This window comes from Ciconia boyciana, chromosome 17 (assembly GCF_034638445.1).
Source record: "Ciconia boyciana chromosome 17, ASM3463844v1, whole genome shotgun sequence".
Taxonomy (NCBI): Eukaryota; Metazoa; Chordata; class Aves; order Ciconiiformes; family Ciconiidae; genus Ciconia; species Ciconia boyciana.
The window spans coordinates 7,925,296-7,952,324 of record NC_132950.1 but is presented as its reverse complement, the minus strand read 5'-3'; the positions used below and the strand labels follow the sequence as shown (position 1 = coordinate 7,952,324).

The 27,029-nt window shown below is 38.6% G+C and overlaps 1 protein-coding gene across 2 annotated transcripts; it reads left to right on the top strand.

Annotated features, from left to right (window-relative positions):
* The first annotated feature begins 1,732 nt into the window (after positions 1–1,732).
* Positions 1,733–26,463, top strand: SLC6A4 (solute carrier family 6 member 4). Of its 2 annotated transcripts, XM_072882474.1 has the most exons (15): positions 1,733–1,860; positions 9,516–10,122; positions 10,859–10,993; positions 11,791–12,010; positions 12,435–12,573; positions 12,975–13,109; positions 15,001–15,104; positions 15,810–15,937; positions 16,767–16,879; positions 17,666–17,797; positions 18,931–19,030; positions 19,392–19,492; positions 21,481–21,648; positions 22,409–22,479; positions 22,558–26,463. In XM_072882474.1, exons 2-15 carry the CDS (start codon positions 9,672–9,674, stop codon positions 22,559–22,561), a joined length of 2,001 nt encoding a protein of 666 aa, XP_072738575.1. In that variant the 5' UTR covers positions 1,733–1,860; positions 9,516–9,671; the 3' UTR covers positions 22,562–26,463. The 2 variants fall into 2 exon arrangements, with proteins under 2 accessions (XP_072738575.1, XP_072738574.1); XM_072882473.1 differs by having other exon boundaries at positions 22,409–26,463.
* The last annotated feature ends 566 nt before the right edge of the window (positions 26,464–27,029 follow it).

Below are 27,029 nucleotides of genomic sequence, written 5' to 3'. Positions count from 1 at the left end.
AGCAATTTAACTGCCACTGTTGACCAAGGTGAATGGTATGCAATAGTGCTTCAGAACTTGTTAAAAGAACCTACGCTAAGCAGAGACTAAGATAGAGAAAAACCTCAGACAAAGGTCATGAAAGTTTCTAAAACTTAAAAAAAAAAAAAAACCTATGTAAAGAGCAGGGGGACCCAAAGTGAGTGAATTTATTTCTTCTAAGAGGGTAGAAAAAGTGAGTTTGGAAAATCCATCCCAGTCTCCCAGCAGTGGTGAGCTGGAAATCTGTATGAAAGGGAAGGCACAGATTCCATGTACCATCTGTCCTCCCACCTCCCGAGAAAGAAAAAGGCTGCCATCCAAAGCACGGGATCTAATCCACAGATGGATACTTACACATTAAAGCATTGTACTTCGACCTTCGTAAAGGTTTAGTGAGTGAGGCGTGATGGTATCTGTCCTTGCGAACCCTTCAGAATGGGACAAAACAAGGGGAAGGCTGTGAGTGATTATAACATGCAAGGACACTAACTTGTGGGGTTTTTTTCCTGTCCGCAGCTAAGCGGAGATTAATATGACCAAAACTGTTTGTTTTGGAAAAAGAGTACAGGAGGGGAATTCAGCACGGCAGAGAGAAGACAAGTTAGATGTTGCTATTCTCACTAAAAGAACAATGAATCTGTAATACAACTGAAAGCAACAAACAATTTGACTAAAGATTTTTAATATACTTACCACAAGAATTAATGGGAAAGCAAAAATTATTTTAATACAAGTCCTCTTAATGTTTGCAATTGCAATACCTGAGCTATCCTTGAGATGGTGCAAAGGACATGCTGCTGCCTGCCTGCTGCTATCATTAAGGGACCAGAAGACAGAAAAAGGAAAGTGCTAATTATATCCCTATGCTTTTCAGTTTTCAGAGTTTGTTTTCTTTTCAATTGTTTAGAACAAGTCTCTGAAAACTGGCAACTGCTTACAGCAAAACTGCTGTTGCTCTAACAGTCAGCTATTCTTACTTGTCCCCGTGCTGGTTTTCCACTTTTTTTTTCCAAGTCCACCACCTGAACTATGGCACTATTTTGTTGACCTGTGATTTATGACCTTTTACAAGCAAATTATAAAGTCTAGTTATGAAGAAATCCTGGGCAAAAGGAGCTGGGGAAAAAAGCATGTGTCAGAGATTGAGTGAGATATTTTGAGGAGTAATAGGAAGAAAGGAAATTACTTGTTGAGCTTACCGAAGCAGCAAAACGCTTTTTAAAGAATTTATGCTTAATGCTTTAAAACTAAACTTTATTTCTTTATTAAAATAATGTAAATGTTCAGCAAGATAAAGTATTCTTTCCAAGCCCTTTTATTGTGATAATATCCCAGTCCTTCCTACCTTTCTATAATCTACAGACCCACCTGCAAACTTGTAATTTACTGACTCCCTCAAAACTTCCGTCCCGTTTGTTGTCTCCATCATCATCATCATCATCATCATCCTGTTATTTATAGCTGTAATAACAGCCAGCAAAACTGTCCCTTACCAGAAAAGCTTCCCTCCTCCTCACTCTGCCTTCATTGGATCCTGCTCTTTTGAACTGATCAGAACAGACAAATGTAGCCACCCACCTCTAGGAGGAAAACTGAGCTGCAGCCCTGGTGAAACATAAAGTTTATTTGACTAAAGTGACGCAAAAATTCTTCAAGAGCTCTTTGGCAGCAGATTATCTGGAAATCAGACCATGTGAGGGGGATTGGTGTACAAAAACCTCACCAAGATGCTGAGTTGCCCACAAGCTGAGTTCCTGAGACTCTGAAGTAAATGTGGGTGAAGGTTACTCGAGCTTGGATAACTCCAAGGAAAGCGCTTCAAACCCATCTGAAAGACAGGTACTTTATAATTTTGTTTTTAACACACTATCTAAAGTACTTTATGAAATTTAGACAGACTCCTAGATGGCTGTCTCCAGAGCCTGCCTTCTGAAGCAAGCAGATACTGGAGGTTCATTAACTTTCACTCCTCATTGCCTCTTTCAACTTTGGTTATAAAATCTGAAATACTGATGACAGTCTAAAATATGTATACCATATTTTGTTTCATTTTAAATTAACTTTTAAGGTCTTAGAGTAATTTCTAAAACATTGGGAAAATGTACATTTAACAAAGCTTTTTGGGGAAAAAAGATACATTGATTTTTGGTGAAAGTTTGCTTTGATTTTTTAAAACTTTTTATGCTTTTTTTTTGCTTTTTTGATGTTACATGCTCTAATCTGTCTTGTTCAGGCACTTGTCCAGCAGTTGTGAATGTTGGGAGTCAAATGCCTGTAGCAGAACATGTTATGACAATCTGAAATTAGAGTTTTGGCAGTCCACGTAATTGCATTACGAACGTAAAGTTTATTTAAAATTTACAAAAAAGCATTTAAGTATAAGGAAAAATAAAGGAAAGAAGCAGAATCTGAAGGAAAAAAAACCTAATGCAAACTGTTATTTATTTTAAAAGGGTAAAGCAAGCTTTATTAACCATATTAAGTTATACTTTAAAAGGTAAACTGTTCCAACACAGTAAATTATCTAACTCAATGGGACAGATTTATTATAAGTAATAAATCTGAAAAGTATGTCATATATGTATTTATAGTCAATCGTGTTCACTGCTGAAACCAACTGGCTTGCTGGGCTAGTTTGCTAAGTCATATGGAAGTTCAAGTGAGGAATGCAATGTAACTGAATATATAAAGTCATGGAAAACATGTTTTGATGTGTTAAGAAAGCCCGGGGAGAAAAGGATCGTGCGTTTAATGGATTTGGATTCTTGGAAACGTTGGGGAATTTTTTTAATGTGGGCTGTTAGCTGTCAGGCATTTTACCAGGGAAGGTCTCATACACTTAGGCTTCATCTTTTGGTGCTTTTGATGAGTAAATTGACCATAATTTTCTTGGAGAGTACTTTGTAAACTTGGCATATAGCAAATGACTGTTGTGGGTCCATTTTCTAATTGGACAGGGTATGATGAATTTCAAATGGTTATATAAATTAAGAAAAACTGCCCCCAAACTGGAATTTAATAAACCTCTAAATTATTCCCACACATGGAATTGTGCAGTGTATTTAAGCTCTTTCCTGCTTTCCTCCATGGAAATAAAAACTTCCGAGTTTTCATTAGGAACAGTATTAAGAGCCTGAAGAAATGTTCATTCTGTATCCTGGTGTCCTTTCTGATGCTAATGTTTTAGGTCTTTTCCAAAACTGTATATTTGCAGCTCTGTTGATCTGGCAATCTGTATCTTATAGAACTTATACAACATAATGAAGCCCGACTATGGGATAAGCGTTTCATAAAGAACTTAAGAATTTGGAGCCTGAATAAAGGGGCTGTAATTTGGAGATAGCCATTAACAAGTCCCCTTCAAAGACACATCATCTGGAAACAATGGTGACCGTTTCTTTACTTTCTTTGGGTAAAAACATTACAAACATAAGTATATGCATGCTGGCATGTAAGTGCAGCCGGTCTTTGACTTGCGTCTGTAAACAGGTCTTTTACTTGAAACACTGTGTCCATTAATTTGCCTGTGCAGAGTTACATTAAGGAACAGTGCTCTATTTATTTGGTGATATTTGCTGTGTTATGACGCTTTCTTCAAGTTTGTATAAATAATTTGAGGAAGAGTACAAAAGGAGTGTATCATTCCCTCTAAGCTTATCTGTTTCCTTGCACTACATATGGACACTCTTGAGCCATAAAATGCATTTTCTCCCCCCCCCGCCCCCCTTCTTTAAATGACTGTCATCAACTTGGCAGCATTCCCACTACAATACGGTGTCTGTCTTCTCGACAAATTTTTAAAGGTAAAATCTTTTTCCTGCTGACTTTTTAATTTCAGACTGAAACATGGACAAGATTATGACATAAAATTCACCCTACGGGTTTTTATTCCCCCAATACTATTGCTTTCAGAAGCACTACTTTCACATCTTACCTATAATTAGCCTTATCTGGGAATACATGAGTTAACTAGAGAGAGCTCACTACTTAGGACATTCTTACTTTGGTAAGTAGCCTTTTGTTCTCCCAGAAGGGCCATTGTCTCACGGGGACTACTTGTTGAGTGCAGTTCTACTCTGTTTTAGTAAGAATGTGAGCAAGCCCTTGAAGAACTGCAAATATTCATATACAGGATCCATTTTGTCATCTACGTACTGCAAGTTTCTTATAAAATACTCACATATTACAGTGATGTGCAGAAGTACCCAATCCAGTTACATTTAAAATCACTGGCGCTGGGATCAGACCTGCTATGTATGGAAATAATCCACTGGACCCATTAATTTCGATGGGTTTTGATCACTCTTTATCAAAAGTCAGTTTTGATTCTCAAACTAGAACAGAGAAGCATAGCTAAGAAAAAAATCCCGAAGAAATCAACTTTCAGTTGTTGAGGGGTGGTCTAGATATGAGCTGATATCTGCTTGGCACCCAATACCTCTGATTCTGTGGTTACCAGCAGCCCTACCAAAGCTGGGACTGTGTCTTCTTACTGTGTATTTATGAATATCAGTTTTTGAAGTCTGAAATACAGTCTGTTACACTGGCTATCAGCTCACCTAATGGAAACAAACTAATAGAAAAGGATATTCTAGGAACTCATTTTTTTAATGAAATCAGTATATGTGAACACGGTCAAAAGCAAAAAGCATTAATTTTTTGCATTATGAACTCTAAATATGACTCATCATGACAAACAGCAGGTAAAATTCATCATAATCTACTGCAATCTAGTTTCAAGATTTAATTGGCTGAAATTTTTATTTTCTAACAACTCCTCACAGTATGGGAGCATCTGAGCTATCCCGTAATAGCTTTGATTAAAGGGTTACTCCTGGCCTGTGCAAAATCAGAGGAAAAATCTGAAGCCTCTATACTCCTTCACGCCACACATGCAGCAAAACAGGAACGCGCTGGCCCACAAAAGTCTGTCAAAAGGAATAATCTTTACGAGGTTCTCGCTGTCATCCAGGTCATGTACCTCCCCTCCCATCCAAAAAGACAGACGAGGATTGTGTGAGGAGATATGCGTGAAGACCAGAAATGTTTAGCGCTATATTTATCAGAGTCCAGAACCTGGAAATACCCTGGAAAGAACCTGGTATGTGGCCATCGGAGGGTCATGGTTGGTATTGTGGCTCAGAGTTGAGAACAGTACCTACAGATAAACAACACAGCCTTTTCCTGTGTGGGATACATGATTTCTATCTTGTCATACAAACTTCTTGCTTGATTTTCTAGATAAAATAATTTCCTTGGACTCTTTCCATTTACATACCACTGCCTTTGTGAACTGCATCTTTATCACAAGGTGTCATACGCAGTCAAGCAGCTACATAATTTTAACAATCTTAAATACTTTGTGATAAAAGTGAGATTTAGGTCAAGTTAACAGAAATCATCTTGATGTTTGATTCTGCCAACACTGTAGGCTAACTTTTTGTCTTCGAGTTCAAAGTACTTTAATTCTTTGCAAGTGCTAGCGAGTAAATGGATAGAAGTAAGGCAGATGGAGGAGCAGTGTGAGTGATAGTGGTAACGCGAGTTTTGCTACAGGAATGCAGCTGTAACCCAGTGAGTGGCTGGTACTCCAGCAAGCATTGCTTTATAAAATTAGCACATGGAAGAAGAGCATAATTTGTATGAAGTGAAATATATGCAAATATGCAAACTTTGCAACTGTGCAAGTTAAAATGTATTTGATCATTTGGGGATGAGGAATGACTTCTGTAGTCATGCACAGTGAGGCTGAACAAGCCTCGTGCTGAGGAATTCAGGAAGTCAGTGGTGCCCCACCTCAAATAAAGTATTCTCCAGGCGACTTGAGGCATTAAGATTTGCCTCCCTTGAAGCATCTGGTATTTGCTGCACCTCAACCTCATTGTTTTAATCTCCTAGACACATTAAAAGTCGATTTTTCTCCTTTTAAAAAACACAGAGCTCAGGGAAATAATTTTGTTTTAAAGTGCGGGAAAGATTTGATTTACTACATGGCAGAGCATTAAAGGAAAGGGGTTCCCACACTGCCACGAGAGGTCACTGCATGCCTCGAGAAATAAACAAGGCGATGCTACATCAGTTGTGCAGCTCCCTGCTCGGGAAGGAACCGGACCCCAGGACAGAGATGCTCCTTGAGGATTGCTTTGATGGAGGCAAAGGAGTTGGTTTTGTGCATCAAGGGACATACAGGGCTTTTACATCTCCAGCGCTGGTTCAAGTTTAGCTCTGTGTGGGAGTAACCAAAAATTATAATTTAATTAATATTTGGCTTATGTGAACTGTGTTGGTGGCCTCAGCCAAGCTTGTAGAAACACGTCTTCAGTTATCCATCCTAGTGTATTCAACAAACAAGCAAAGCCAGGAATAGCTGTGGAGGACACGCTGCTTGTTACAGGGTGCTTCTCCAGAGCAGAGCTGAGGGTCGCTCCTCTTCAGTCACTCTTTGCGGAAGGAGGAGTGCAATTTACAGGGCTGGCAGCATGGCACCTTCCACGTGCTCCTGGACCACATGGCATTATGGAGGTGGAAACTGCCCTTTAGAATAATCTCTGTTCAGAGCTGCCAGAGAGAGAAAAGGCGCAGACGCTTAGGGCCTCTCAAAGGAGCAAAGTCACCTCCACAAAACACAGATCAAAACGAAACGAAGGCACAGCTCTCTTTCTTTTGCTTTTCTTTTTTCTTTCTTCTGTAGCTAATTACGTTGGTGATAAGAAGCCAATGTCTTTATGTAAGTGCAACAGCTCAGATTGAAAATATTCTTACATCATTCACTGTCATCATTCTAGCACCTGTAACTACCGAGAGATTGGTGGACAGAGATCAAGTGGAGGCTGAGGTAGGCAAAATCCTTTAGTATTAGTGTAATTTTCCTCCGGATATCTTCCCTAGTGGTCCTAGCATACTTCTCAACCCCAAGAGCTCTAGTTCTGCAGCTGTTTACACTGTTTGTAGCAGTTACAATTCCTTCAGGTTTTTTTTTCTTGCACTGTAACAAGAGGGGGGGGGGGAAAGTACATTCTCCCACAACTTTTTACAGCATAATGAAATCTGATTCTGTAACTGTTCTGTTTTCATGTGCCAACTACGCCACTGTGAACACCACTGCATATCTGTAGAGTCTGTCAGTCCAGAGACTTCCCAAGGTAGCTGACGAGCTGTAATTCTCTTTCAGAAAGGAATACTTCAAATTCCAGCTGAAGCCCCTGAAAATTCACACATCATTTTGCGTATTTGAGGGTCAAACTACTGAAAATTCTACAAAAATATTTCAAATAATGTGATATTTCTTTCCTGTGGTCTGCAGAAGACCAGAAGGAACTTAGATCTGGGTAAGACAACTATCTTGATTGTCGCAGACCCGGGAAATCAACAATACGTTCAACGACCTCTCCTCCGTAAAGAAAGTGCTAAGGAGTATCTATGTGCAGAAATCAAGTGTTTTGCAAATACAGAGTTTAAGTGTCAGGTATGGAAAATTCAATCTCATGAGATAATGCAGTTAAATCAACATCCTTTACTGCTTTCCCATATTTGAGTAAGAAGTGTAAAGTCCAGAAGGGCTCAGGTTACTTTTCCATATTCCTACCTTACATTTAGCGTGCTCTATACAAGGGGAGGATTGGCTGTGGCCTTTCCTAGGATTTTTATGTTGCCACCGGTGGTGGTATGACTGTTTTCATCTACACAAGCTCTTTTGGGACATTTGGAAGGTTTCGGACTCCAAAGACACTGAGTTTTTATAGTCTTGCAGGTAAAACAGAAACTCCTGTTCTTTGCTGTAGTATTTTTCTCTGGAACTCTGAAGATGTTTCGGTCTTTGTGGATGATTAACTAATGGTAGCAAAGTACTGCTCTTGTAAGAATTCAGCATTAATGATGCACTGCTTGCTATATGAGGAAAAGAATATTATCTGGGTAAAGACAGAATGTAAGCCTGAAGAACTAGATTTTTGAAAGTTATAAACAACACCTTCAAGAGACTTTTATCTCGAGAACATCCTCCTGTTTGCTCTGCAGCTTGATAACTTTCCTTCTCTTTCTGCTTGCACTGATAAATGTTTACGAAGAGGTTTAACAGTCTTTGCACAAGGCTGAAAGGCGGGAAAAACTTGAGTTTTAATAGCTCTGGCAATGAGCAAATTCTAGCAGTGAGCAAATAATATCCCCTCTGTGCTTTATTTTTTCCAACAGTTAAAAGTGAAATAATGTTTATTCTTCTGCTAAGATGTGACAATGGTATTTACTATGGTAAAATGCTTTGAAAAGGAAAAAGTAGATGTAATTATTATAATTTAATCTGTGGTGGCATCATGTAGATTGTGTAACACTTTGCTAGCTATAAAGCAAGGTTACTACCCCACGGAATTTACAGCACAGAGGATCAGCTCCTATTTCAAGATTTTGTTGAGTAAAGGCAGCTGGGCATTTACATTACCCCAACAAATGAGCAGAAAACAAAACGTGACCAACTGAATCACAATTCTTTTTTTGTTCTTTTTGTTCTGAAAGAAAAGTTAATTGTTTTATACTTTTTCTTTATTTTGGGATGGTTTATTTCCCCTGGATTACGCTTCTAGCACGTATGAAGAGGGCAGGTAAAGCCAGGGATTCTCTCAGTGCCTGTTTTTTTGCTGGCGGTGGACAGTAGAACAGGCATAGTGCCCACTACCCTTCCTGGGGCTGGAACCACAGTATTAGCAGATCCAAACAGAATGAAAATGCCTTTATTTCCCCAAGGAGTTAAATAAAACTGGGGACAAGTTTTGTCCTGTAGACCCACATGTTAGTTCTTACTCAAAACAATCAAACTGAAGTTTCCTGATCTTTTTTTTCCTTCTTATTAGTGTTGACTGAGCCTCAAAAGTTAGTTGATGCAAAACCGCTGAGATTTAAATACTTTTCTAAACTTTTGTTTAAGCCTTCTAGGTCTGCCGCTAAACATAGCAGACACTGTGGGATTTCTGAAGAAAGGTGGTCATGAAATGTGATTTGTACATGCATCGTTATCTCCTATTTGTTTAATTAATTCTTTTCCCTTCATACTGGGTGAATCTAGAAATTGCCAGTAGAAGTCACAGGATGAACTTATGAAAATGAAAATACAAGCCACACTAAACTCTGCCCTCATTTTTACAAACTGGGAGTCCCACAACCTCCGTGGGTGTGAAACCAGTGTTCAGAGGGAGAACGTGGTACCAGAAGACAGCAGGACTGTGACTGCCTGTGCATTGTCCAACAATGCACAAAGTCCAGCAAATCTGGCTGAGAGGGTATAAGTCAGGTACACCGACTTCTGCTGTAGAAGAGGATGATTGCTTCCTTCCTTTCTCTGTACAAAATCCTGAATGGATTATCTCCTAAATGATTCACATTGCATGCTGTGATGGTTAATTACTTCCAAAAGTATTTTAATCACAGAATCTGTCAGTTGTAACTTGAAAGTTACCAGCATCAGTAAGCCCTGTAATGGATTTTAACTATTTTTAATTTCTTAGATGGTGTTTGTGCCTTCAGTCTGATGGATTTAAATACGGAACAGGAATTCTAAAAGTGCTGGAAATAGGCTGGGAATAAAAGTGTGGGAAGACAAGCCACAGGGGAACTCTGTGCTGCTGTTTGTCTGCAAGTGATCAGAACAAGTCTTGGAAAAAATGGAAAAAAAGGCAGCAAGCAATGAGACTGAGCCGCTGACTTCCAAGAAAGATGTCTCAGACTGTAACAAAGGAGAAGATTGTAAAGAGAACCGACTTCTGGTCAGGAACCCTAAATCTGCCCTACAGCTAGTGGAGGATGGCAATAAAGTCCATCCCAGCCAGGGAGATAAAGGGGAGGCAGCTCAGATCTCAAATGGTTATTCGGGGGTTCAGAGCTCTGTTCCCTGCAATGGAATGGGAGAGGTGGAAGATGCCCAGTGCACTGCCCCAGCGGCCACAACCACCACTTCTACCACCTGTGGAGCAGAAGGCCAGCAGCAGCTGATGGAGCTAGAAGACAGAGAGACCTGGAGCAAAAAAATTGACTTTCTGCTCTCTGTCATTGGATATGCAGTGGATCTAGGAAACGTGTGGAGATTTCCTTATATATGCTATCAAAATGGAGGAGGTCAGTGACTAGTTCTGTATGCTGTTCCTTAATGCTGAACTTCCTCGCTTATAATGGATGATTTAGTGGCTTATTTAATTATCATATATAACAAATGACCAAGGGGAAATTACTTACTTTAAGAAGATTGGAAAACCTAAATACTGGGATAGGATAATTAGACACATTAAGATAGAAGAAAAACTATTTAGCAAGATCTAAAAAATCAGTACAACTAGAAGCTGAGAGCCAATTAGGTGCAGAACCACCTTCCAAGAGAAAACACTCAATCCCTGTCCCAAGGAGTATTTTAAAATCAGATAAACCAACATGTCAAAACCAACTCATCAGGAATGCTAGGTCTTAGACTCACTGACACTTCAGCCAAAATATAAATCTAATCGAGGAGATCTTGGAAAGGACTTTTGTCTCCCTGATGTAACAAAGGCATTTTACTGAAGAAATTAATTATTTTACCCATAGCCCATCTCACAATTGTATCCACTGTAACCAGTACACTCTTGGTGAATCCTGTCTATACTTGTTACAGAAATGTGAGAAGTTTGGCCTGAGTGTTGCTGCTTACTCACACTGCTGATTAGTTACTCTTACGAGAAAGCCCATGGTAACTCAGTGTGGCACACTGGCTAGGGAGGGGATATGCATTTTCCCTGTGGGATAAAAGGAACTGCTGTTTATGGAGTGTTGGAAGAGAAGTCCTATGAAGAGTTACAATTATCTGCTTGCTTTCTTGCAGGAGCATTCCTCATTCCTTACACAATTATGGCCATCTTTGGAGGGATTCCTCTCTTCTATATGGAACTAGCACTAGGACAGTACCACAGGAATGGGTGTATTTCGATTTGGAGAAAAATATGTCCTATATTCAAAGGTAAAGAAGGGAAATGGCAAATTACTAGGAACTTTCTGAATAACTGGAAGATTTTCCTATAAAGGTGAAATTTCTGAAAAAAATATGAAAATCTCATAAAACAAAGTAAGGCTTGTTCTACACAAGATTTTGGCTTTACAAAGAAAGCTTTTATGAAACTTTACGTACACCTGCAGATGTGTGTGTGTACTCTCGTATACACGTATGACGTGCAACTCTCAAATTGATTAGAGGTCAGTCCACTTTCTCTGACCCAAGCCTGAAAATATCAACAAAATAAACAAAAAATGTGATTAATAAAGTAAGTGCAACATTTACTGAATCCAAGGCAAAATTAAAACCAGGAAAGAATAAAGATCTACTACTTCTATTACAAAGATATGATTCCCCATGTTCAGCCTGGTCTGTCAGTTGCTATCCTACCACAGAGTCTTCTTGAGTAGGAGGACCTGTTCTATATGCTCGTTTATTCTTGCTCCAGCATCATAGCTCTGGTCTTGTCTTTTTTATTTACTGAGAGTGCAAGATGCCTATTTCTAAATTCCATGAATTTAAGAACAGATGAAAAAAACTACATAAGCATGTTCTGTCTTGATTAAGGATGCTTTTTTGGAATCGGAGCCTGAGTGTTTCCGAAGCCACAAGAAATTCCAGTGTTGTAAACACTTGAGAGGGTATGTGTACCTCTTGCAGAGCTGCCTTAGTTACTAATTGCAATTGATGTGATAACCAATTCCTTCCTTTTTTTTGGCCTAAAACTTACACTCACTTCATGTAATTATTTCCTGCCTTACTAGGAATTGGCTTTGCCATCTGTATAATAGATCTTTACGTAGCCTCCTACTACAACACCATTATGGCTTGGGCCTTTTACTACCTCGTATCCTCCTTCACGGCGGAGCTGCCATGGACTAGCTGCACAAATGCTTGGAACACAGGCAACTGCACTAACTACTTCAGCAAGGACAATGTCAGTTGGTCCCTGCACTCCATCTCTCCCGCAGAAGAATTTTATACGTAAGTGCATGTAAGTGAGGACAGTAATATTAGACAGAATGGTGGAACACGTAGCAAGCTTTTCTTTGGAGGGGGAGCAGGGCTGTTTATTAATGGTACCCTTTTCTGAACTATTCAAATAACTAAATACTTGTAGGCATACGTAAGCTTAGGGTGTATGGGAGGGTACTCTATATTTTAGATCAGAGGTTCCCAACCATTGTCAGCTGTCATCACTTATCATTTATCATCACTGGTGTACCATTAATATCAAGCTTTTAATTAAAAAAAATATATCCAAAATAACATGACTCTGAAGGCTACTTATCAAAGCCTCAGGACTACCTGTAGTGCTCAGACCACAGTATGGGACTGTTCAAAGCATACTTAACATAAGCATTTGTTAAAAAAAAAATCTATACTGTGTTTTTCTTTCCTCTTTCAGCCGCCAAGTTCTACAGGTGCACAGGTCCAATGGGCTGGATGACCTGGGGGGCATTAGCTGGCAATTGACCCTCTGTTTATTGTTAATCTTCACCATTGTATACTTCAGCATCTGGAAAGGGGTCAAAACATCTGGCAAGGTGAATGCAAAAGCAAGACAAATCAACTTGGTACAGTATAGTCTAGCAGCAGTTCTAAATGAGCCAATTAACTTGACAGAGAATTATCTCAGATTGTCTTCATGACAGGGATTATAGGCTCATTTATTTGGGAAGCACTTACTGTAGCATGGCTGCTACTGTTATCCCAGTAATATATAACAACGGTAAGTTACGCCACTGTTCTCTGGACAAGAACAACCCTGCCAAAAGAAAGTGTGGGTATAGATGTGCAAACTGGGTGGGTATAGATGTGTTTACAGACCACCTGAGAAGTTCACATGAAGATGTTATAAATGCTAAGAGCTATAATAAAAATAACTCATTACCACCTGTTAACTTTCTACCCATGGCAAATGCTGTCTTACTGTTTTCCGTCACAGGTGGTATGGGTGACTGCCACATTCCCTTACATCATACTCTTCATCCTGCTAGTGAGAGGAGCAACTTTGCCTGGGGCTTGGAGAGGTGTCCTCTACTACTTGAAACCTGACTGGCAGAAACTCCTGGCCACTGAGGTAAAAAACATTTAAAAAGGGTACAGATTTGCTTTTAGCCTATCAGCATGCATATCAGCATGTATATACTTCAATGTCTGTTTTCAGCATAGAGCATGATTAAACAGATGTCTTAGCATGGACTTAAAAGCCTGACTTCATGCTCTTGTTTAAAGTCATGCTATTCTTTCCATAATTATAAAGATTTTTTTAAAGATTAGAGTCCACCATCAATTTAGCTTGAACTAATAGTAGAGTTCCCATACAGTGGTTGAATAGAATTAGTGATATGACTAGAAAGAAAACAAGTGACCAAACAGTTTTTCGCCAGGAACATGGTGAACAGCCTGACATTGAGCAAGAAGCTATGATTGCTGCTACACTGCAACAAAATCCTTTACCTATGACTGTCACACTGACCAAACTAAATTTACTAAGACCTAACAACTGCTCTAGCTGCAGTTTTTTTGGCTGTGAGAGGATCATTACACACTTGGGCAGGCTTTTTCACAGCCCAAGGGTGTCCACAGTTGCCCGTATTTAAATAGTGCAGGTTACTCGAGTTGAAACTTCATATCTCCATCCTGTGACAAGCTTTGGCAGATAAGCCCATGGAGAGTCTCTGTTAACCACCAACTAAAACACAACTCAGTAATGCATGCAAGTGCATGTGGAGAAGGAATAAATCAGTTAGGCCTGCATACACCACCAAGATTTAAAAAGAAAGGAGGAATGAGGACAAGACTGAGCTAACCAACAAACCCCAAGCATTCCAGTATCTGATTCAGCTTTGAACTCTGTGGATGACATGTAGTCCATCAGGCTCAAGGCTGCACTTAGTTCACTGCCTCTGAAAGTGTCTAGTGAGGACGGTGATGGAAAAACCCCAAAGCAATAAATACTACAAATGCAAAGATTAAAAATTCTAATGTTCGCAAGTCGGCTGCTGCCCAGCTGATATGGAGAGTTTTGAATGAAGAGGAAATGAAAAGACACCAGTCTCTGATAAAGCAGCATCTCCAATAAGGGACCACATCTTCTGAAAAAGCAATAATGGGCATTGATATTGTATTGGATGTATCTGAAGTGAGGACAGCAGATTGCAATCTGTGTGCTGGACGATGACAGAGCTCTGTCTGTGGATGATACAGGATGGCCTCACACGATGGAAGAGAATATTAGAAATGAGTTGTAATGAACTCCATGTTTCAATCGAAAGAGAATAAACAAATGAGGATTTTCACCTCAGAAAGAGAACTGATATTGTACTTCAGGAACACTACTCATTAAGGCTGTGGCCACTTTTCAAGTACAACAGGCTTTTCATAACAAGATCATCACACTTGCATCTGTCATGGCTACAACAAAGCCGAATTGAGTCCTAAGGACTAGAACTGCATCCACACTGTCAAATGTATTTCCGTAAATCTCGGAAAAATCTGGGCAGTGATCATCTACTACTTAGCCTGGAGGAGACAGAGCCAAACACAGGACACTTCCACAGCACAGAAAGTCTGGAGGAAGATGGGCCAAGCCCACTGCAAAATCATGGATAGAAAGTTATCTATACATTGCAAAACTTGTGTTAAACTGATTACAGGCAAATCACTGTGAATTAATCTAAGATGCTGTCAGAAGTGAAACTGCCAGTGAGTACTTACAACAGTGTAAAGAGATACAGTAAGCACTGCATAGGCACTAAAATTACAGTGGATATTTACAACTCTCACAGATCTACAATAAATATTCATATTTCAACATGCTCTCTTAACAAAATGTTTGTTAGACCAGGACTACGATATAGGCAGACTAGTGAAACATGTTTTTGTAGGCCTAAGTGATATTCTGAACATGCCAAACTCATTCAATCTGTTTCATGTCATTTTTTTCTTGATCTTCCAATATTTTTCAGGTTTGGGTGGATGCAGCAGCTCAGATTTTCTTCTCCCTTGGTCCGGGTTTTGGGGTCCTATTGGCTTATGCCAGCTACAACAAATTCCATAACAACTGCTACCAGTGAGTTCTACCTTATTCTACAAGTAAAATTGAGTTTAAAAAATGTAACTGTGGGTATTTACGAAAAAGAAACACAGTGCTGGTGAAAGGCACTGAATTGTCAGACCTGTGTACATAAAAATCAGACAGAAGCATAACAAAACAGAAGTCCTTATTGAAAGAACCTGCAATCTAAAACATTTCTTCTCTGTTGTGCCTACACTAGAGAGAACCTCTATCAATTACAAAAAAGAGTCTAAGATGTAGAAACCTGCCACAACAAAATGGACTAAACCCCTGCCAAATAATCACATTATAATTATTTAATCTCAGCAGTCAGTTAGGAATTACTTTAGACTCTTGAGCTGGAAGGCAATTTATAGTTGTTTCCTTGTTGTCTTAAAAAATTCTATTTATAACTTGTAAAATAAAATTCTCTGTTCTTTAATATTCCTATCGTAATTCCTATTTTTTTAAAACACCAGTATACATCCAGCATTCAATCCAGTGTCAGACTAATGTTACAGCATCTGTTTGAAGTTGAAGAAGAAAAAGTAGTCATGGGTTGGTTTTTTCTTCCTTTCAAATCTGCTGCTTGTTTTTTTCACTGTATTTCCCTAGTTTTTCTAAGAGTCTATCCAGATCGTTAACTCACCCCATCTGGTAGTAAACTACCCTTTCTAGCAGATGCCGATTCCCTGATATGAGTTAGGTCTTCTGTTGCAGAGATGCTCTGGTTACCAGTACCGTGAACTGTGTGACCAGTTTTGTGTCTGGATTTGTCATTTTCACTGTGCTGGGATACATGGCTGAGATGAGGAATGAAGATGTATCAGAGGTTGCCAAAGACACTGGTAGGCTAACTTTTTGTACGCATCTCTCAAACTGCTTCTAAGATAGAATATATTTGTATGTTCTCTTCTAGATTGAGAACAGCCCAAATTATGCAAAATATTTAGCATATAATTCAGGATACCAACTTTATGATAAAGGCACTGTTCACAGAATCACAGAATCGTATAGGTTGGAAAAGACCTTTAAGATCATCGAGTCCCAACTGTAAACCCAACACTACCAAGCCCACCGCTACACCATGTCCCTAAGCACCTCATCCAAACGGCTTTTAAATACCTCCAGGGATGGGGACTCAACCCCTTCCCTGGGCAGCCTGTCCCAATGCTTGATAACCCTTTCAGTGAAGTGAAATTTCCTAATATCCAGTCTAAACCTCCCCTGGCGCAACTTGAGGCCATTTCCTCTCGTCCTATCACTTGTGACCTGGGAGAAGAGACCGACCCCCACCTCTCTACAGCCTCCTCTCAGGCAGTTGTAGGGAGCGATGAGGTCTCCCCTCAGCCTCCTTTTCTGCAGGCTGAACAACCCCAGGTCCCTCAGCCGCTCCTCATCAGCCTTGTGCTCTAGACCCTTCCCCAGCTCCGTTGCCCTTCTCTGGACACGCTATGTTATAAATATACAGTACAGCTAAAAAATTATTCCATAAAGACAGCATATAGAAGTCATAATGCATGCAGCTTCACAGACATGGTGGTAACTACACACCGCAAAATAGCCTGGGGGGAAGAAGTTTTCCCCTGGAAGACAACATGGTACAGTGAAACAGCCTGGCCTCCTCGCAGCAGTACTGCGCTAACAATTATCCCCAATTCTCTTTTCCAATATCAGGACCCAGCCTTCTCTTCATTACATATGCTGAGGCCATCGCAAACATGCCTGCTTCCACTTTCTTTGCCATCATCTTCTTCTTGATGTTACTCACACTGGGGTTAGACAGCACGGTGAGTAGATAGTATGCGAGACAGCGGACCTCTCAGATATTTGGTGCATGTCCTTTACCCCCGCAAACATCAGAAGAAACAGAATTACAAATACTGCACCATCACTAAAGGGTTTAAAGCAGGACTGGCATCTCCATGTGCCTTCTGTAAGACAGCAACTATTACTCCAATTTTGACCTAATTAGGCCTAAATAAAATTAAATGATTTGTCAGTGTCATACTGTGACAATTAGTAACAGACCTGGAAACACAACCAAAGCACTTGATTCATAAACACCTGGTTGAATCAGCCTTCCAGGCTCCTTCTCCCTTGTACTTGTAAACTTACAAAGCAATTATTAAATTCTGGAATTTTTTCACACTAATTGTATTTAAAAGGTGGGAACTGGAGGTGCCCTTCTCAACAGCACTGTGAAAAGGAGATGTTCTAAAAACTTGCCATGTGAGCCTGTTTTTACAGATTGAGAATCAGCTCCTTCCAGGAAGGCTAAACTCAGCCGATTTCACAATCTTGGCTCTACCGAGACACCTACCACTTACCGGCATCCTATTGCTTGTAATATAGTACTTCCTCAGGATGATAGGCACTTCCTACACGTACGTGAAGACTAAATCCCCACCTTAAAAAGTTCTGAAGAAAGACTGTCTAAAAAACAGTCACACCAACTCTACAGGCAGAATAAAGCACCAGTGTTCCATGCTTTAAAGCTCCTTTAAGCACTGAAACATACTTTAAAGCAGGTAAAATTGCCCTCTACTTTCCAGTGATTTTTCCATGCTTTTCAGTTTGCAGGACTAGAGGGAGTGATTACTGGAGTACTGGATGAATTCCCGCATGTCTGGAGCAAACGCAGGGAATTGTTTGTCCTTGGTCTGATCATCATTTGCTTTTTGGGGTCGTTAGCAACCCTGACATTTGTAAGTATTTTACCCATTCCTCGGCTTTCCTTACTGGCAGTTTCCTGCAAATGACATCTTGGAGAGGGTAGTATTTTTTGAAGAGAGTTTCAAGAAATCAGGTTAAATCTTCAGCCTGTTTTCTTTATGCATTAGAAATCTATATTTTGAATGAATGTGCATAGTATCTCTCACTAGGAAATGTGTTGCAAAATAATCCTATTGCAATTGAGCAAAACTCTAATGTGCTACACATCATAAATGATGCAGCCGCTGCTCCAACTGCTGAATCAGTAAGCAGACAACCTTCCATATTTTGTATGTGGTTTACTTCTTGTTCTCAAAAGCACCGTGTTTAAAAATAATATGAATTGTTATTTTAATTTTCACAATGTTTGAAATGTATTTTGAATTTTAAAAAGAATGATCAAAAAATTACCTGGTAGAAAATGCTGTAATTGACTGTCGCTGTTCTCCAAAAATTTCTAGCAATGAATTTCCGGGATCTTCCTCATCAATTCAGGCCAGAAGTCATGATCAGTCACACCAAATAGTCCCTGTGGGGCTTGTGGGATTTCATTTTCACAACAAGCAACATTTTGAATAAGGAGTGTAATGGTCATAAGGGACAAGGAAAAAATACTTGGCTTTCCTGTCACATTTCACTCTACTTGCTCATTTATGTGCAACTTCCTTCTCATTTAAAGAATTTGCTGTAAAAGGAGACTTAGTTCCTCTCCGAGACACAATGCTCTCCTCCTTCATCTGATTCTAGATCCCAAATGGAAAGAAAGCAAAGTAACTCCCTGTTTGTTTCCTGCTCAGTAACTATGACTCAGGTTGAAGACAGAAGATGCCGTCACAGAAGGCATGCAAAAAGCCATCCCATCAAACCCCACCAAATCTCACTTGTTCATTAAAATCCAGCTAGAACTGCCGGCAGATTCAGTTTTAGCTTTTATGCATGGCACAAGAGAGCAGATCAGCAGCACGCTCAAGGATTTCACTGGCAGGAACTGCCACAAAGCGACAGAACTGACCGAGTTACCCATCTGTGAATGCTCTGGTCCAGATGAAGGCAATAATAAACAACAGTATTACAGGATTTCTGTCACTGGATCTTTGGTTCACTGACAATATGATCTCCTTTCTAGGGAGGCGCGTATGTGGTAAAGCTGTTTGAAGAATATGCCACTGGTCCAGCTGTCTTAACAGTTGTGTTTCTGGAAGCAGTTGCTGTGGCCTGGTTCTATGGTACGTTACAAACAATGCTAACCCAAACTCCTGAGCTTCTGCAGCATAGCATTTCCTCTGTTTTTGCAGACAAGATCACTGATTTCTCAGGAAAAAAGTTTACCAAACCTTTTTACAAATTCACCGATTACCAAATCTGTGAGAATTATTAATTGTTCTCTGACAGAAGTACAGTGACATCTAAAAGTAACAAGAGCTGTAACTCAGAATAATTAAGGATTTAATATAATTGAGTTATACAAACAAAACAATCTTTCATGATGGATTCTGAATTTATTTGCTGTGTATACAAAAAGCTGTGCACCTACTTACAAATAACTTATATCTGCTGTCACCACTCTCCTCCCACTTGTCTCCACAGGCATCACCCAGTTTTGCAACGATGTGAAAGAAATGCTAGGCTTTACCCCAGGCTGGTACTGGCGAGTTTGCTGGGTAGCAATTAGTCCCATCTTCCTTCTGGTGAGTTTTCTTTATAGCTTTTTCTTTCCAGCACAAGAAAATTACCATTGAACAATGCAGCTACTTAGACTTCTAAAAGCTTAATTACAGAATTTTCTTGTGAAGTTCTTTAGTAGCAATTCTTGTTAAACCAAAAAGGCTCAATTAGTGAAAAATCCAATACAATGCTGCAAGGTCTTACTACTAGATCACTATTTTAAGGATTTTTGTAGATGAGCTAGATAAATAAGACTGGGTTCTGAATAACTCCCTTCCTTCCCTCTGCTGAACAAAGTTACTTTGTTTTGTTGCTTTATATTTACCTCAACAAAATGAAGCAATAAAAGATGATGATGAAACACACTGGGGAGGAAAACCAAGATAAGTAAATATACTGTCTCAGCAACCGCTGTCAACTTTAGAATATTCTACTTAAAATTTACAGCAGTTAATTGCCACCTTTATAAATCTATAATTCAGAATTGGAAATACTGTCCCAATGTTTGACTTGGCAGTATTATCGATAACATAAAGTGTTCATTTCCTGATCCAAAATTAGTTCATGCTACCTTTTATTGTTACTAGCCTTAGTGGGAGCAGAGCAGGCCAAGATCGAGTTTATGAAGCACAGTATGTAGACTTAAGACTTACAGAGTGAATTCAAAACACTTGTAATGATCAATGCGTAATTAACAGATTTTCATTTTATTACCCCTAGAAAAAGAAAGGAAAAAAAAGCTATAAATAAAACTGTGGCATGACAATTTTTATACTACTGTCCTCTTTGTGATCCTAAACCAGGAAAATAAACAGAGTGGAATACAGCTCTGGCAATGTGGTTACTAGGCAGAGCTTAGAATATTTGTATTCTCTGTGGAAACTAAACTGAGGAAAGCCCAGAAGGTAGTATGTTATTTCTGTATGGAAATTTTGCTGGTAATCCTGATCTTCTGATGATACTCTGGAAAAAACAGAGTCAGACATCCTTCCAAGGATAGTCACAAATAGTATTTCTGTAGTATTCAACTTAAAAGTATTTATTGTTTCACAATAAACTTTTCAGTCATGAAGGATATGCACAGGAAAATGATCTAACAGCATTAATCAAGCTGACGCCAGAATACTATATCCAAACTAGGATTAACATTTGTAAAAGCTACTGAAGAACTGAAATGCTATGGAAAAATATCACAGAAAAGATAAAACTTGTAGAAAACAAGTAACTGTGAAAAAAATGGAATCTATATAGGTTATCACAGAGAAAACTGAAAGCTGATGTGATTGCCACAGGTAAGTACTTCAACAGTATTCGAAAGAGTATTAAAAGGGTCTATAACCCTATAAAGAACAGCATAAAAAAACAACACAGTGGCTGCGAGTTAAATTCAGACAAAGCGGAACTGACACTGATCATGATTAAATATGGGACAAGTAGCTAAGGGAAGCTGTACAATTCCCATATCTGGTGGCTTAAAATTAAGATGATGCCTTTCTGGAAAGGATGCTTTAGCTGGAATGAAGTTATAGGGCTCAATACAAGGGTAACTGGATGAAATTCTGCACACTGGAATCAATCAATCTGATTTTGCCCACCCTAATGTCTTTTTATCCTTTAAATGTACAAGTGTGGTCCTGAACTTTCCCTCTAATGCTTCTTAAGCAAGAAACATCACCACGTGTATTTATGGAATAAGCAATCCATATGAGAATTTTTACCTAGTTCCTTTCAGTTAGTTACTGGTTGGGCTATACTCTAGAGCTCCTGAGCTGTTTTAAACTTCCTGAAGGAAAGTCCAGATATCCAAAAGTGGTCTGGGGGTTTTTTGTGGGTTTTTTTTTTTTTAAATCTATACTAATGTCATTTAGGATTTTTTCACTGTTGACATGTTTAAACCTTCTTGAGCCATACTCATTTTTTTTAGTTCAATGCTATGCTGGGACAGAGAGTTCCCTAAAGTAAGCGTGTGCCATCAAACTACACGTATTCATACTTTCCTCTTCTTTTTCAGTTCGTCACTTGCAGCTTTCTGTCCAATCCTCCCGAGCTACGGCTTTTTGATTATAATTATCCCTACTGGACCACAGTAGTGGGTTATTGCATAGGAACCTCTTCTATCATCTGTATTCCAATCTACATGGTTTATCGGTTGATCATCACTCCGGGAACACTTAAGGAGGTATCCACGATGCTCTGTTGCTTCTATTTGACTGTTAGGAAGGAGTTGATTCCTGGAAATACTACGTGTAGATTTTTCTAGGGTCTGACGCCCTGGGACTTCAGGATTATTGCTGTTCTCTTCCTAGCCAACTGATAGCTAATTGTCTTCTGCCCATTCTGAGTGATTCACAAATCTCCCCAGGTCTTACTGAGGCCGCTGACCTATTCATATAAAATATTAAATCAAGTATTATTTTTTTTTTAAGCTCTGGTGAACTGGAGGCTTTTCCTAGAAATCACACAAGACACAGTGTCATGTGAATGAGGCACTGAAAGATTGGTTCCCTTGGGTATATCTGTAAGAACAAGTTTCTTTTTCTCTCCCATACTTAATAAGATTTCTCTGCCCATAAATCTGTGGCAGCCTGTGACGACATTTTGGGGATTTCTTGTAAGTTCATGTAAATACCAGTTCAGAAAGAATATTTTCAGTTGGCTCAGGGTATCCAAGTAAACTGCAAAGTCCTAAAGCATTAATACATCTGTCAAACTTTGGTTCAAATTATGTTACAAATAATTAAAAAAATAACGCTGTGTACTTCTATAGCACCTTACATCTTCACAGAGCCAACAGAAGCCTGAAACACCCTTGTGTGGTTCAAGAGGTATAACTCAAACCAGAGTCATATTTTGATTATAAGTCTCTTTCCAAATGGCTGTCATGTTATATTATTATCTCTAAAATGAATCTATTTCTAATATTGATTTCTTTCCAACAGCGTATTCTGAAAAGCATTACTCCAGAAACAGCTACAGAAATTCCTTTTGGAGACATCCGCATGAATGCAGTGTAAGCTAACCTGTTTTCTGGGGGGAGAGAGGGGGAGCATAAAATGTAACTTTCCCGCTCAAAGAATTACATTTCCAGCTGAGACAACAAATGGAGGAGTTTTCTGTGGAGGTTGCGTCACGGACAATGGGCATTTGGAAACATGATGCCTCCAGCACATTTATCCAAGCAATTCAATGAAATCTACTGTGCACTTCTAACCAGACTGAACTGACTGAGAACTAATTCATTCTGGAAACACGAGGATGTCTGTGTGCATGAGAATACCACTACTCCATGCGTGGGCACTGGGGCTGTTTGAAAGTATGTGTGATTGCGTAAGCCACTATAGGATGATTATCAGCGGGTAGGATTAGGTGTAGAATCCCAAGTCTGTGGCAGTACTCCTGTATCTTCCTCAATGTGATCGTTCGTACCAGGCAATGTCGTATTCGCTTCTAAGGTTCTAATTGCTTAAACTACATTGAAAAATACTAAAATATTTCTGATAGCCATACATTACTCAAGTAACACAGGGGTTTATAAACTAGATAAAAAAATTAGTAAATTCTTCAGTCCCTAGGTAGTGGAGTAGACAGAGGAAGAGGAAACAATCCTGAGCAGCACTATATACAGCTCTGCATATGTTAGCACACACATTTGGTAGCATTATCCTCCTTTTCATTTCCTGCATTTTATAGATGGTAACAGTTTCTAGTAATTGTTTCTTGCATAACAAATACGACAAAAGCATTTTTTGTAATGTAGGCTTCACTTTCCTTTAGACCCAATCAAGCCACAAAAACTCATCAGGGGTCACTTGACAAGTACCTAAGTTGCTAGCACTTAATACACTGTTTTCATAACTAAGCTAGATATTCACAAAATCATTGTCCTGACAGACCTAACACTTACATGCAAAGAAACTACAGACCAACAATTAATTTTTTTGAGTTCTGATGCCAAAAAGTGGAATCGTAAAGATCTGTTTCTCTGCTTTGCTTCAGTTTTTGTTTTTTGGTTTTTTTTGTAATTTAATTTCACACCTAACATTTGCTGGAGCCTGTGGCTTTTTCTATTCTTTCCTAGCACAGAACTAAAGCTTAGAATAATCCTTTTGGCTGGCTGACAAAAGTATGTTTAACAAACTATACAAACCTACTTTGAAGACTTATTAGCTCATATTTTAATGTGACCGCATTTGTTTTTCACCCTGAAGAAAAGGAGGGAAAATTTTTTTTTAACAAGAAGTTGAGTAGAGTTCAGCAGGATTGATTCTCATCAGAACTCATCAGAATATTAAATTCTGAGGCACTGATACACAAATTAACTTCCATGCACATACTAACCTCTTTATATTATATGCATACACATGCTCTCCAAATGTAACTGCCCTTCAGACTGACTGCAATTGCCAAGTCAGTTGGAGGACAATAGTTTTGCTGCAGTTACATGGAAGCTTACATGAACCTAAGCAGGCATCATTTATGTAAAAATGTGCATTGTATTTTTACTCTACCACATAGATTATACCAAAAGTAAAATAAAATAAAGGATAATAGTTTCTTTTGTATTTCATGGTCTACTTAGGTAACGTACTGCTAAAATTAACAAGGTTATATATGCATTCATAGCAGCAGGCATTAAGAAACCCATTGAAGAGTTTACATCGCTATGAAGAACTTGCCATGTTAGAGGAAAGCAGTGATGGTGTGTTTGCCTTTTCAAAACATTTTCATCGCTTCCGCCACAGTTTTTCTCCTTAGGTGTGCACACACCTCCTGGAGGAAGGCCCCTTACACTTCAGCTATTGACTTGAGTTCACTTAACTTTAGGTCTCAAGCCCAACTTCCAATAAGGAAACAACTTAAAGGGACAATGACTGTTCTTTTGGAACTACAAACAAAAGACTCTTAAACTGTTTTTAAAAAGGGAATATGTTCTTGCATTGCCATCAGAAAAACATAATAAAGCTGTCTTACTGAACAGTTACTCATAAGAAATAGTTTTGTAGCTTATCCCTCAAGTATATTTGAAAACTATTTCCAAAAGTAGCTTCACTGTAAGGAAAAGAGAAGCAGTTTTGGAGTTCTTTTAATATTAGAAAGCCATTTAGTTATTAAGTTACCAATCAGAAAACCACTGATTTTTTTAAAAGAATAAATTTTTCTGTTGTGACTTCATTAATTGAAAAAACACATATGAAATGTCAACCTAAGATGAATGAGGTACTGTTATGTATCCAACATCAAAGTGTGGGAAATAAAGGAGAAAACCCTGCCCAGCTTCTCCATTCTTCAGACTGGTGTTCAATTAACACTAGATACGTTTCCTCTGAAATGCATAAGTATTTACATAGATAAATCTAACAAATGGAATTTTTTGCCAGACTTGATACTGTTTCAATGCTAGGCTTATCAAACAAGCCCAAACAAAACCAACCTCCCCCCCAACCAACCCAAAACTTACAGTGCCAGTTTTCAGTCATTTACGTATATCCACCTGCAAAAGCCTCTTCAAACAGACATCCTGCTACCTTTTATTAGGAAGGGTGAAGGTGGGGACGGAAATGGTTGAGTGAAATATGAGCATTATCTGTATCAAAGCCAAAGTTTCTCTTTCAGACCTTGCAGACAAACTGAAACTGGGAACATTATTTCTAATGGAATAATTTGCAGAGTAATAATTGCAGAAATCACTGCTTTTTAGTGTGCAATACTACTGATGTTATTTTTTTATAACAGCATTTGAAATGGCAGAAGATGCATCTTTAATTTGTATTTTTTAAGACACTAATATATGATAGACGTTGTCTCTCTGGGTGGTTTTAGCACAGAAGGCCAAGCAACTTCCCAAGAAATGCCACTGTTTTCTAGTGGATTAAAAGTCAGCCAAGAAGCCCTGATATTAACACAAGCCCTGCAACAGTCACAGTGTAAAATGTGGCAAGGTGTCTCAGCTTGAATTTCTCAGTTGAAAAATGGGAATGATGCACTCTGAGTACAGATGTACTGAGAGAGGTGAAAGGTTTTTTTAATTATTTGAAGATATAAAAAGCAATGTAGACATGCAAAGTCACAGGAAAAATATTTTTAGAAATAGGCAGTCCAGAAGATCATTAGTGATGTCAGATCTCTGCCCTCTTTTCACCGGGATAATCCAGTCTGAGGTCTTTATGGGAACAGGGGGCAAGGAAGCCCTCCAGAAGTGGATTAAAAAGGCTTTTCTTTTCCTGAGTAATACAAAGATAACACATCCATGTTTTCATTCTATAAAAGCTGAACCTGCAAGGTGGTTTAGTCCCCATTATTATTTTTTTTTTTATGTGGCATACTGGTTTGAAGTTTTCTAAATCTTCTTATGATACATTCATTTTTTAGTATCTCTGTTTAGCTGAGTGGCTGAAATACTGAGAAACTGATTTCATTTATTTTTATTGTTGATTTTTTTCTTCCTTTTACCTATCCACCTGAAAACATTTACAGTAACCAATATTTATCAGGTAGCTCAACAAGTAGCCATACATTAAACATTGTTTTTGTACAAATAATTACTTATATTGATACCAAATGGGCTGCACTGCAATTAAAAGTGTTTTAAGGCAAACAAAAAAATTCCTTCTCTTCAGCTCACCTTCCGCTTACCTATCACACAGTATATCCTACCCTTTATTCTGAACAGTGAAAAGGAATTTATGAAGCTGGTAAATTAGAAACATGTTTGCCTTTTACACAAAGAGAATTAAACTGGAGTTTTAGCTGTACAGAACTAAGTATTCCCTCCAACTTGTACATGATGCACCTGTATTAATTTATGCGGCTGTTTAGTTACAAGTGTTGCAAGCTGATTGTAAGTCATCAGTATGTGCCTTGTACTGTAAACTGTTATTGTAATAAATTTAATATTCATAATCCATCTGTAGTTGTCTCTTGTGCTTCTCTCTTATGGGAAGAGCAAAGATAAAACGCAGTTCCAAGAAAAAGCAGCATATCTAGTCCAGTTTACTACACCAACAAGGTCTCTGACAAAAAGCAGAGGATTTCCTTCAGTATTTGAACCTTGGCCCACTGCTAAATACTCTTGTCATTTATTCCAACAGAAGAACCAATGCACATTACATTTGTTTAGACAGAACAGCAAAAACAAACTGATCCACACTTGGAGTAAGTGCCTAGCTACTCGATTAACTTACATATAAAACTCATTCCATTTCAAGTCTTTGTAAACTGGCAGGCTTGGCATTTAATTTTACTCACATTTTGCCTCATTACTAAGTCTGCTGAACAAAATATTAGAGAAACACAAATCTCAAAACCTTTTTTTATATATATTGGTTCACCTTATAGTAGCATAAAAGTGATAAATTTACTACAAAACAAAGTGAAAGAAAGCATTATGAAAAGTGTTGAAAATGTATCTTAAAAACTACAACCACTGTCAGATATCCTACTTACCAAGTTATAGTTTGGAGAGAAATTTATTCTTAATTATGAACCTTTGAACAGACTCACAAATCTAAAATATTACCTCCAGCAGAACAAGCAGATATGACTGTAATGCATGAAAAAAGA

Bases quoted from the DNA above. Each gene is read 5' to 3' on its own strand.
- SLC6A4 (XM_072882474.1), top strand. From the start codon at position 9,672: ATGGAAAAAAAGGCAGCAAGCAATGAGACTGAGCCGCTGACTTCCAAG. The intron at 10,123-10,858 runs GTCAGTGACTAG...GCTTTCTTGCAG, and splicing joins ATGCTATCAAAATGGAGGAG to GAGCATTCCTCATTCCTTAC. The intron at 15,105-15,809 runs GTGAGTTCTACC...CTTCTGTTGCAG, and splicing joins TTCCATAACAACTGCTACCA to AGATGCTCTGGTTACCAGTA.